The following is a 12421-nucleotide window of genomic DNA, read 5'->3' as shown; positions in this document are numbered from 1 at the left end:
GGGGGGGGGGGGTGAGAGAGAGAGGGAAGTGTGTCAGAGAAATAAACCGTGAGACGAAGCCACGGTGATAGAGATAGCACACCATGAGACTACGTGAAGTTTCTAAAAGCATTGGAAGATAGAGTGAGATGGTGTATGTGTGTATGTGTGTTTATATGTGTGTGCGTGCGTGAGAGAGACACACAGAGAGAGAGAGAGAGAGAGAGAGAGAGAGAGAGAGAGAGAGACGGAAGAAACAATAAAAAAAATAATCGATAATAACATCGGTGCTTTTAGCGCTGAGGAAGATTTTCGTGGCGTATTCTCCAACTACGTGTCAAACTGCGTGTATGTCGGTATGGCAGATATGGCCGGCACGTGGCTGGGAGGATGGGGTGTGTCTCTACTTTACCATCTATTCAAGAAGGTTTCTTTACCCGATGAAGATACCCAACGACCAATCCAGTATTTAATCCACAAGGTACATAGGAAGCAACGGGCATATGAAAAGGGAGAACGAGTTGTCCAATCGCTAATACATTTTTTTTTTTAAACGCCTTCGTAATGTCGATATGAGAGCGAAGTAGCCAGTGAGCCGGTCGTTACGCAAAAAATGTATTCCTTTTCGCGTGTAAGTCGTCATGGAGTCGTGTAAATTCTCGCAAGGGGGATCCTTATCGCCCAAGTCACTCTCATAATTTTGACTCGTTTCTTTGCTCCTCAAATTTATGAACCAGTAAAAGGTGCGAACTGTAACGATAAAGCATGTTGTTTACACTCGAGGTAAAAGAGAATTTTAATACCCAATGTATTCCATTGAATGGAAGTGAGTGAGAGAGGGTGTTGGAAGAGTGAAAGAGATGAGATGAGATATAAAGGACTATTGGGGGAATTGATGCTCGAGTAATTTGTAAACTAATGTGTAGTAAATGTGAGCTACAAATCCTTTCCTTAGTTTTCTTCCCTATCGACACTCGCCGTTTAATATCCATTGAATTTTAATGACACTGCCGAAGGTAAATGTCAATTCTTTTTTACCACTTGCCATTTCTACTCGATCCTTTTTATAACGTAAATGTGCATTGCAATGTACGATTAGCATAATACCGATGCACGCTCCTAGAAAATCTAAATATAATACAGGGTATGTTGAAACAATAGCTCCCTTCATATATATATATATATATATATATATATATCATATAAAATTGACATTTATATATTTTGCTACGAGTATGCATTCTACATAAATCTTAAACTACTGACGTACGAATGTTTCATATTTTGTCAACAATTTAGTAATCATGATATTCATAAATTACAGCCTATATTCATTTTCCCATCTTCATTGGTTAAGCACAGAATTTTCTTTACTTTTCTTGAATAAGCGTATGTGTGGGGCCATATTCGCATAGCAGTTATATTTTCTATCATTATATATTGATATTATCATAAGGCAAATAGTAAAATTTAGTTGTTTCAATTTGAACAAACGTTCGTTCGTTAGTTTTTCTTTTTCTTCAATATTAAGTAATTATAAAGAATATAATAATCTATGCACATATTAATTAAAATTATATAAAGATAAAGCATTATTTTTATATCAACGAATGAGTCTTAATGTAATTTTTTACTTAACTTTCATTATAATTAAAATTCATTTGGTTACAAATTGATGTACTTCGCTTTTATATCTTTTTTACATTGAAATATTTTTTTCTTCTTTCTTTAATTTGCAAAGCATTAATTTGTCTAACAAAAAGACAAATTTCCAAATATCCTGGCTTTTAACCGTAAGATAATAAATAGATTATATAATTATTGTTTTTTTTTTTTTTTTTGGACTAACTTCAATATTTTACAGCTGCATATTATATAATTTCTATTAATATTAATACTAATCCTTTCATACGTGGACTATATCAATGTATTAATGGTTCAATAGCTTATGTTAATAAATTAACATTAACAATGTCTCTTATATTTTTCCATTGAACTTTTAACAATGAAAAATTTTTAATTATTTGCAAAATTATTAAATGTGTTAAAGATACATGGGGGGGGGGGGAAGGGGGAAGGGGGGGGGGGGGGGGTATTTATTGTCACAATCATTAGGACACTAATTTTAATAAATATTTTAAATTAATTTTTTATATATTATATATTTGAGCTTGTAGGATATTAATTTTTGCAATTATCTTGTCTATTTTAATATAAATTCTCAACTTAGCGATTCCCATGATGTATGTGGACAATATAGTATTAATAAATGTTCATTCGTAATTTAGCCTATAAATCATATTTCTAATCGCAAAATTTTGTACTTGTAACGTCATTATTATATAATGAAATTTCATAAAGTAATATTAAGATGATTAAGATAGTAGTCGTACATTATTACAATAAATTAAGATAAAACGTTTTTACGATAGTATCAACTTTTACTAAATATTTGATAAATAATTTTTTACGTTCGTAGACATATTAAACGGAACTATTAAAGTACAATAATAATAGAACTCAATGAACTCAAATGCAAATAGTTATACTTTATGTTAACAAAACGTAAAAATTAAAACGAAAAAAGCAAAAACTGTATCTTTTTTATGTAATTCACGGTGTTGAAAAAATTACATTAAACTATTCAATTGTCTTAATATTTAGGTTAGGCAAATTACGAAATTGTATATACGTTTTCAATCGGCCAAGATTTCATGCCCTTCTTTTCATAGGCGAAGGAGGAGAAGAAAATGACACGATCGTTCATGTTAATGTAAATGATAAATAAATATACAATTTTTATTTAGTCAATGCTGCGATCAAATCAAGTTTGGAACGGTTACGATTAACTGTTGATAACTGCTTAATTATATGTACATATAACTCCATGAGCTTAAGATATTATCTACGGAATAATACTATTGAAATACGCGAGAATATAATAGGAGTAATTGTAATGAGATTTTATAATGTAAGGGAAAACGTCGGAACTAGGAATATTACAAATTAACATAATCAGTGAAAATGTTTATAAGCCCATCAGCACCGAATGACGACCACAGTTTACTAAACGTTTTGAGCGACGGGGGCTGCCGGCTTACGACACAAGTGGCATACAACGCGGGCGGATCTCGAATGGGATATCAACGTTTCCATTAGTTTTTCCATCAGCCGAGCCGGCAGCCCGTAAATGATAAGCTGCTTATTCGAAAAATCGGCTTTCGCCCACCAACGCATCCCTGCAAATCCCGCCCGATGTATCCGACAAGCCCGGACTAATTTAACAATTTCGACAGGCAAATTCATTTCAGCGTACATACTCGGTATTATTGCCCATACTGAATACAGTAATTTTACATATCAGTTTTTACACTGTATAGAGCATATTAACACTCAGGAGTGCGCTACGTGGTTCGTGCTACGCTGGATGCGCGCGCACTCCCAGCGTCTATAATGGCCGCCGGCTGCCTAGCAACGGGGCGAGCATTGGCCCGCGAACCGCCGCCACGATCACAGTGTTTGGTGGCCGTCGAGTCGGGGGCGGCGGCAGGGGGGCCACCGAGTATCGAATGGCGACGGCTGGAGGCGCGCGATTGGTCGAGCCGGCGACCGGGGCGAGCCAGCGAACCGACTTCCCCGAGCGGCCATAATGGATTTCAGTATGGCCGGAGAGAGTTTAGTCGATTCGCCCCACCCCCGGGCCCCCTACTCCAAGCACCGCGCATTTATAGCGTCGGGCGCGCGCGCGCGTGCACACACTCCGAACCGTTGCCACCACTAGCTCCCCCCGTCCCAAGCGCCCACCCCGACACCGCCCGCCGACGGACGCCTACATCCGTGCATCCCCTACGTCTGCGTCAGCGATCGCCCGGCGCGTCCTTAATCGCCCACGCGCATATTAATAATTGAGACAAGGAATAACAATAATGATAAATAATAAGACCGCTGAGAGGGAGGAGGTAGAGCGACAACAATGATACGATGGCAATCGCAGTAGCGATAATGAGAATAGAAGACGACGATAATGAGGATAATAAGAAGTGAGCGATCGTCCTTGAGCGGAAAATCTCGACCTTTTTACCATTTTATGCGGAAAAATTCGAAGAGGCTTACACGGCTCTTTTAACCTTATGCCGAACGCTAATAAACGCATAAGAATAAGTGGGAATAGAGGGCAACTAAAGGCAATGACAATTACAAAATAATAGTAAATTTCGCTCTTTTGTCGTTATTTTACTTTTGCCTAATTGCAGTGCAATTGTAGCGAGGGAAAGCAGATAATCTAACGTAGGGTTGCGTAAAAGACTATCAACCTATAATAGGAAGATTGTTCACGCGTCTCGATGAAAATTTATTTCGATATTTATTTAAATGAGGTCTATCAACGTGCTCGATTAAGTTGCCAGATCGACCTCTCGTGCATTAGGTACGTACGTTAACGTAATTAGAGTTATAAAAGTACATATAACTCTGACATATTTAGAATATTCGGAAGATTAAACGCCGCTCGTTAATCAGCTAACTATTATGGCTTAAATTTATTGAAAAACACATATTTCATTTGTTAATAAGCTCGGATAAGAAATTGAATATATTATTTTATAATGTACTCGTGGACGGAAATCTAATCTACAAGTAAAATTTCATAGCTTTATTTCCATTGGAATTATGACTTTTAGGCTAACTATTAAAACAATCATATTTTAAAAAATGATTCGATATGATATTCTCCTTATTATAACAAAATCTGTAATATTACACTGCCAATTATATTTATATTGAATTTGTAAACTGTTTATATATATATATATATATACACACGAGTCTAGAAACATCAAATAGCTTAATTGAAGTATTAATTTCAATGAAATTTTTAATATTCCAAGGATAAAGCATTAATTTTATTTTCAAATATATATATATATATATATATATATATATATATATATATATATATATATAACGAATGGGAATAGTTAAATTGTTGCAAATAGATTAAATCACGATTTAATTTTTATTATACGAGCATATGAGTATATTAGTCTAATCAATGCTCGATTTTTAATTTTTTTTATTGAACGGATAGGAGCGAGCTAAGAAAAAAAATTCTACCCTACATTAAAAATTTTAACGTCGACGTCATCTCTATTTAGACAGCTCGGATTAAATAAGATTTTTCACTTAATTTATTTTCTTTTCAAACCTGACAGGTCGTGCACTACAGAAACATTAATTATGGATATCGAAGCGCATTATAATAAACTCGAGCCACCAATGCTCGTGAAATGTATAATTTTCACAAATCTTGTCATTTTTCATGAATTAGAACATTTTATCTTATATTATTAATAATAATTCTGATATTCTATCGCCATAATTAGCACCATAAAATTGATTATAGGACGTTTGTATAATACAAGTTTTTATCAACTAATATCTTTGTCACGTTTAAGGAATATACTATCTAAAGTATTTAATTTTAATGAATATATATATATATATATATATATTATCTTTGGGATACGCATCATGAAATCAGTAATTATTAACACATGCTACCGGTATTATAATAGTAATAAAATAAAAAAAAAAATAAAAAAAATGAAATAAATTTAATGATTATTTAAATACAATAACACGCTAATTATATTAAAAAAGTACGAAGCATTTTTAGGAAGCATTTTTAGAATTTAAATAAACAATTGTTGGCTCATAAACTTTTAATTAAACGTTCAATTTTCTGTCATATAATATGAAAATTAATATAATTGTTAACCGGCAACTTGGCTTTGCTAATCCGTCGATTTTAATAATTATGCAATTTGCTATTATTCTTTCTGCCCTAAGTGCAATGACATAAATTTATATAAATAAACATCGATGATAGTCTTTGTATTGTTGAGCTATACAAGTTAGATATTTGTATTGGTAGACAAAGAGTTTTTGGTCAATAAATTCATCATCAACAAAGAACAATAATTAGCATTGCCAAGACATTGAAAATTATTATGTAAATTAACTTCATAATTCGTATAAATTATCATTTTTGTTAAAAAAAAAAAAAAAAAAAAAAAAAAAAAAAAAAAAAAAAAAAAAATTTCTTGTCCATAATACTATTGATTTTTAGAAAATATTTTGCAAAGAATTTAATGAAAAATGTTCATAAAATGAAACCGACTAGGTTAAATATACAAGTTTTGTTTTTTGAGGGGACAGTAAAGTTTGTTAGTTCTTGATTTACTTTTTGCCGAAAGGTTTGCTTATCTATTTGACGCTTGTAAGACATCAAATATTGATCCGACGATGAGCAAACGTGGATATAAGAATTGACAATGTCAACGCTATTTGAACAAGCAAAGAAGTAGAAGTGACACATACGTATACGTAGAGTCGCTCCTTTCTCGAACATCAAAAGTCTCAAGTTTTTATAAAACTGTCGAAATTATATTGAAAATTTTGAATGTCGATCGAGTATTTCAATGCACGCAAATTGCAAAATTTCATGTTTTCTATGCTTCCATCTCGCAAGCATCCATCATTAGACGAACAAATTCAAATATGCAAAAAGCCACTTATGTTCGTAATGTATTTATGCATTGAAAGGTAATTTCCTTTACGTATTAGATGGGTTTTTATCATAATGTCTCGTATAAAGAAATTAATATGATAATGAAAGCAACGAGGCAAATCACATTTTAACAAAATAATCTTATCGAAATAATAATAAAATTACTATCTATTTGTAATCTACTATTTTACTATCTAATAGTAATTACTATCTAATAGTAATCTATTTGCAATCTAAGAAATCTTATTATTTATTGAGTGCATTCAATAATTGTTATTAGTTATTGTCGATTTATGGAGTCGGATAAATTGCGATTGTTTAATTATTTTCCTCATTCTTTCAAATAATCGTAGTGTCAAAATCCCCGTGAACTCGATTATTCTATACAATACACGACTATTTATAAATTCTTAAAAATACATAAATTCTCAATTTATCGACCATAATTATTGCAACTGAACAGTGGCTAGTGTTGTTGGTTACATTTTCATAAACATAGACGTCTGTTATTTAGATTTAAAAAAGTTATAAATTGTACGTACGTACGTACGTGTGTGCGTGCATATATATATATATATATATATATATATATATATATTGAGATAATTGAACTTGTCAAATAAATGCAGCAAGTTTTGTCTGACTTTAATCTTACAAAAATAATATCTTATTATTGGGTTAATGTTATTTGGTAAGTGCGGCAATAAGAAATCCGAAGATAACGGTAGAAGAACAAAACGAAAAGCTAAAGAGGCATGAAAGCGTATATGCACGAGCATCCAGGTGTTTATGAGCGGAATAATAACCCGACTTTATGGAGCTTGACAACCAAGTACTATTACACCCTCCATATTTGTAATTATTATTATATACCATAATTATGCAGTTTGAGGCAATGCAAACAGATAACTTTGCACTTTTTTGTGGCAATATTATGCTAGCGCCAGTTAAATACGTCGAGAAATAAAGTATCAGCTCGTAAATTTATCTACGGTAGTCGTTAGAACTAAGAAAATATGTGAAATCGGACATAGATTATTGAATGAAAGAAAGAAAAGGGAAGGTAAATGAAAACATTACCTACGGGAAATTGCGTAGGCCCCTTTTGGTCGCGTGTTTATTATTTTTTAATAAGATGTATTTGACAAATTGGTTTTACGATTTTGTAGTTTATAAATCAAGTCACAAATGCACATAAAATCCACATGCATAATGATTAATATATAATATTAAAACATAATGAAGAAAGACAAACGAGTAGTAAAATGATTCGCATGATATTAAATATGTCCAAATACATTTGTGCACAATGATTTAAACGTGAAAATACATTTAAGTATCAAAACAATATAAAAATGTAGCTATAATCGATAAAGGTTACAGTTTATTTTACCATCCAATATTATCAATTGACATTTAATGACAGAGCAGCTAATTAAATTGAATACTTCATCAATTATACAATTGGAATTTATTTATTTTTAGACTATTTTATTCGATTGCAATTCGGTGAATTAGGACTTTCGTTTTTCGCCAAAACTATTATACAATTGTCAATTGTACACGTGCGTATTATTTAACAACATTTTCCCCTGTATTTCTGCGAAATGGCGTTTCTATTGCCTTGTAAAGTGAAGTTCATCGGACGTAAGATGCTTAAGGACCGGAAACGTTTCTCACTAAATTTTTAAGGCAGGACAAAAAGTTGAAATTTCTTTTAGCTAAGGCGTATAAATAGCCTTGGGCGTATATACGACAAAAACAAAAAAAAAAAAAACAAAACAAAAAAAACAAAAAACAAAAAAACAAAAAAAAGAAAGAAAGAAAAGCCAAGGATATGTCTACGTACATTATTAAATAATCAGAGCTAAACGTCATGAATAAATATACGACACAGCACGAAATAACTAGATGATTGAGAAGAAAAAAACATTGCACTTTTTTGCTCCTTTACAAAGCTGAGTATTTTAAACAGTCGGATAAAATTTTTCTTCGATTCATTACGATGTGTTCGAGTACTGCTTGCGGCCGTTCTAAAAACGCGTGTAAATTTTTTGTAACGACATGGAACACGGAGCGAGTTACCCAACTATCAAGTGTAATTCAGCCAAATACGAGGTAAGAAACATTTTATTTGCCATAATTGATGACATGCTATTTCCTTTTGAAACTTTCGAGTGCTTTTTTTGTTTGTTTTTGTTTTGTTTTGTTTTTTTTTTGTTTTTTTTTCGTTTTTTCTTAAACTTTAAAGTGCCCTTTAAATTCAGATTAGCATTTTTTTTTTCTCAATGTTATGACTAGTTGAGGAAAGTTAAATGGATTATTTCGATGTTTTGATCAATTTCCCAGAGAGCATTAAACTACGCGAGTAATCATTTAATTTTTAATTATATTTTGTTTCTTGTATTAAAAATCTGCTAGTCGTAAATGGCTATTATGGACATTATTGGCATTAATTCGAGAATATAAAAGTTTTCCTGTCAACAAGATTATCTAAATATTTGTTTATGTAAATATTGTAGTGATATCAATGTAGGAAAAATAAATGCGAGATGACATGAAATCATCTGCCTCAAAATTTTCAAACAATTTCCTAACGAATATGTGAATTCGATTAATATGGTAAAAATTTGTCAACTCAAAGGATCAATAAATAATAATTCCTACATATATTTGAGTAATATGTAATTCATTTAATAAGTAAAATTACTTCAGTATATACATATATATATATACACACGCGCGCGCGCGCGCACGCACACACATATCTATATATATATATATATATATATATATATATAGCTTTGTATTTTTAAGGAAAATAATATAGAGTATGTTATTTGATATAAATTCAAAAGCTTTTTGTTAGCTTCGTTAGTTTGTTGATTAAATATGATTAACTTCCTATGTATTATATTATGGATAATGTACAGATCGATGAGACGGAACGCGCATTAAGATTGTATCTTATTAAACTTGCAAATTTATTAATTATTGGTTAATTATTTATATGTCAGCTCAATCGAGCCATTTCTGTCAAAAATATAAACAATCGATAAACTAACAATGCTGGCAGTGTAATAATTTTTAATATATCAAATCTAATGAATTCATTATGCCCAATATCATCAGTTTGCAAAATTGAAATTTTTAACGCGGCAAGTTAGCACATTTATAACTCATGAGAAATTCACATTCGCACAAGAATAATTACTTTAATTTATAATGTTGAATTACTGACACTGCCAAGCAATACGATTAACAAAGCTTAAATATCGAATTACTACGCTCGTGCGATTCGCGATAGCGATCCCAATGAACTTTCATTCTAGTAAAACTTTCATGAACATTATACGCTCAATTTTAACGCACATGCATAATAGTACCAATACGACCAATACGAGAAGTCGCTCATTAATAAGAGTCGTGCGCTCGTACGTGAGCAATGCGGTTTGCGAATTTTCACGATCTCAAATCCAAAGCCAACGACATCTCCCTCTAGTCGGTCGCGCTTCCAAATATAATGAATCAAAGTCGGCCCAATGGAGCCTCAATTAGTCATCGTAAGGCAACTTAACGAGCCCATATAAGTCAAAGCTTTAGCGCGTCGAGGGTGGGGGGGAGGGGGGAGCGACAGCGATAACGGAGGAACAGGAGTAAGAGAGATGACCCATAAGCGCGTGGACTTAAAGCCCAAAGCGAGAAAGGTTATGCGCATAAGAACGTATTTAGATGAAGGGGAGGTATTTCTCGTGAAACTCGTAAAACGGTCGCGCACGACGCGTCGGAGTGAATTACGAGACGCGCAACGCGCACTATAAAAGCTCTTCGCGTGCGCGTACTCGCGCGACTATGGCGAAAGTATTATTTATGCCGGGCATCTCGCCAGGCGCGCAGAAGCTCGCTCCAACGTAAGCACACGCTCGCGCGCACACGCTCTCTCTCTCTCTCTCTCTCTCTCTCTCTCTCTTTATCTCTCTTTATCTCTCTTTATCTCTCTTTATCTATTCATCTATCACTTTATCTCTCTTTATCTCTCTTTATCTCTCTTTATCTCTCTTTATCTCTCTTTATCTCTCTTTATCTCTCTTTATCTCTCTTTATCTCTCTTTATCTCTCTTTATCTCTCTTTATCTCTCTTTATCTCTCTTTATCTCTCTTTATCTCTCTTTATCTCTCTTTATCTCTCTTTATCTCTCTTTATCTCTCTTTATCTCTCTTTATCTCTCTTTATCTCTCTTTATCTCTCTTTATCTCTCTTTATCTCTCTTTATCTCTCTTTATCTCTCTTTATCTCTCTTTATCTCTCTTTATCTCTCTTTATCTCTCTTTATCTCTCTTTATCTCTCTTTATCTCTCTTTATCTCTCTTTATCTCTCTTTATCTCTCTTTATCTCTCTTTATCTCTCTTTATCTCTCTTTATCTCTCTTTATCTCTCTTTATCTCTCTTTATCTCTCTTTATCTCTCTTTATCTCTCTTTATCTCTCTTTATCTCTCTTTATCTATTCATCTATCAGTCAATCAATCAATCAATCAATCAATCAATCAATCAATCAATCAATCAATCAATCAATCTATCTATCTATCTATCTATCTATCTATCTCGAGTCACTTAAAAACAAATTTTCTCCACTGCCCCGCGCGTTATACTGTCATACTGCTACGGGAAACGTGGGAGGTTGAAAAAGGATGGTTATAAAGTGCGGTACCTCGTAAACGTCCACTGCCGCTCTTCTCCGCGACGAGAGTCCGCGAAGCAGCTCCCAAGCGTAACCCCGGGCCTTTCTCGCTCGTTCTCACTTTTTCACACAGAAGCGCCCTCGAGCTCGACGTCGGCCTTGACGAATGCGATTCCCAGGCGCGTCATCGGGGGCCCGGCGCGACACTCGTGCCGACGGTCGGGAGCCGCCTCGCCCGTTTCGGGGATGTCGCGAGACTCGCGGGTCGCCGGGCTGCGCTCCTGGACCTCGGGGCGGCGAGTCGGCTGGGCTCCTGTTGCGGCCCGGCGGTAACCGCGGCCTCGATGCACACGCGTGACGGCGTCGACGACGGCGGGCCCTCGAGCTCACGCGGACGAAGGCGCATATCGCGCGATGGCTAAACGGTCGAGGGAACGCGCGAACGTCCTGCTGCCTGGTGCGTGTTGCGTGTGACGGGGACTTTCTTACGAGCCTTGGCGCACGCGGCTCCTAACCTCCTCCCCGTCCCCGTAGGCGCCCTCGCCGCACCTCGCCTCGCCTCGACTCGCCTCGCCTCGCCTCGTCTCGTCTCGCCTCGCCTCACCTCGCCACTCCCCCATCCCCCTACCTCCTCGTCACCGCGACGAACCTCCTCCTCCCCCACGGCACACCGCACAGCTACCCGACCTCCTCCGCCTCCCCATCGCCCCTCGCCACCGTATTCCGTTCACCGTCTCCTCCTCCCCTGGCCGACGCAGTGGCGGCAGCGGCGGCGGTAACGGCGGTGTTGGTGGTGGTGATGGTGGTGGTGGTGGTGGTGGTGATGGTGGCGGTGGTGGTGGTGGCGGTGGTGGTGGCGGTGGTGACGGCGTCTTCGGCGGCAACATCAGCAGCAGCAGCAGCAGCAGCAGCATCAACAGCAACATCAACATCAACATCAACATGAACAGCAACATGAACAGCAACATCGACGGCAACGGCAACGGCAACGGCAACGGCAACGGCAACGGCAACAGCAGCAACAGCGGCCGCCACCACCACAACCTCCATCACCATCACCACTGCCCCTTCCCTACGTCATTTCTCTTTCACTCTCGCTTCTTTTCCTTGCGTACGGAGGTCCCTCGAGGATGCGATGCCATGGAGCCACCCCTGAGCGAATCCCCGTCACCTCCGTCCACTCCCTTCCGCCC

General features: G+C 35.9%; 1 protein-coding gene across 1 annotated transcript in view; it reads right to left on the bottom strand.

Moving 5' to 3' along the window:
• The window catches only part of LOC105363003 (uncharacterized), a 123344-nt gene extending 111496 nt beyond the window's left edge, over positions 1-11848 (bottom strand). The window contains exons 1-2 of the mRNA XM_011500572.1: positions 11718-11848; positions 11259-11348 (exon numbers count right to left, since the gene is read on the bottom strand). Of these exons, the coding sequence (XP_011498874.1) occupies positions 11259-11348; positions 11718-11848 (221 nt within the window). The remainder of the gene's footprint in view (positions 1-11258; positions 11349-11717) is intronic.
• Positions 11849-12421: the final 573 nt, after the last annotated feature.

This window comes from Ceratosolen solmsi, unplaced genomic scaffold, assembly GCF_000503995.2.
Source record: "Ceratosolen solmsi marchali unplaced genomic scaffold, CerSol_1.0 scaffold56, whole genome shotgun sequence".
NCBI classification, from domain to species: Eukaryota; Metazoa; Arthropoda; class Insecta; order Hymenoptera; family Agaonidae; genus Ceratosolen; species Ceratosolen solmsi.
This window is presented reverse-complemented; position numbering and strand designations above follow the sequence as displayed.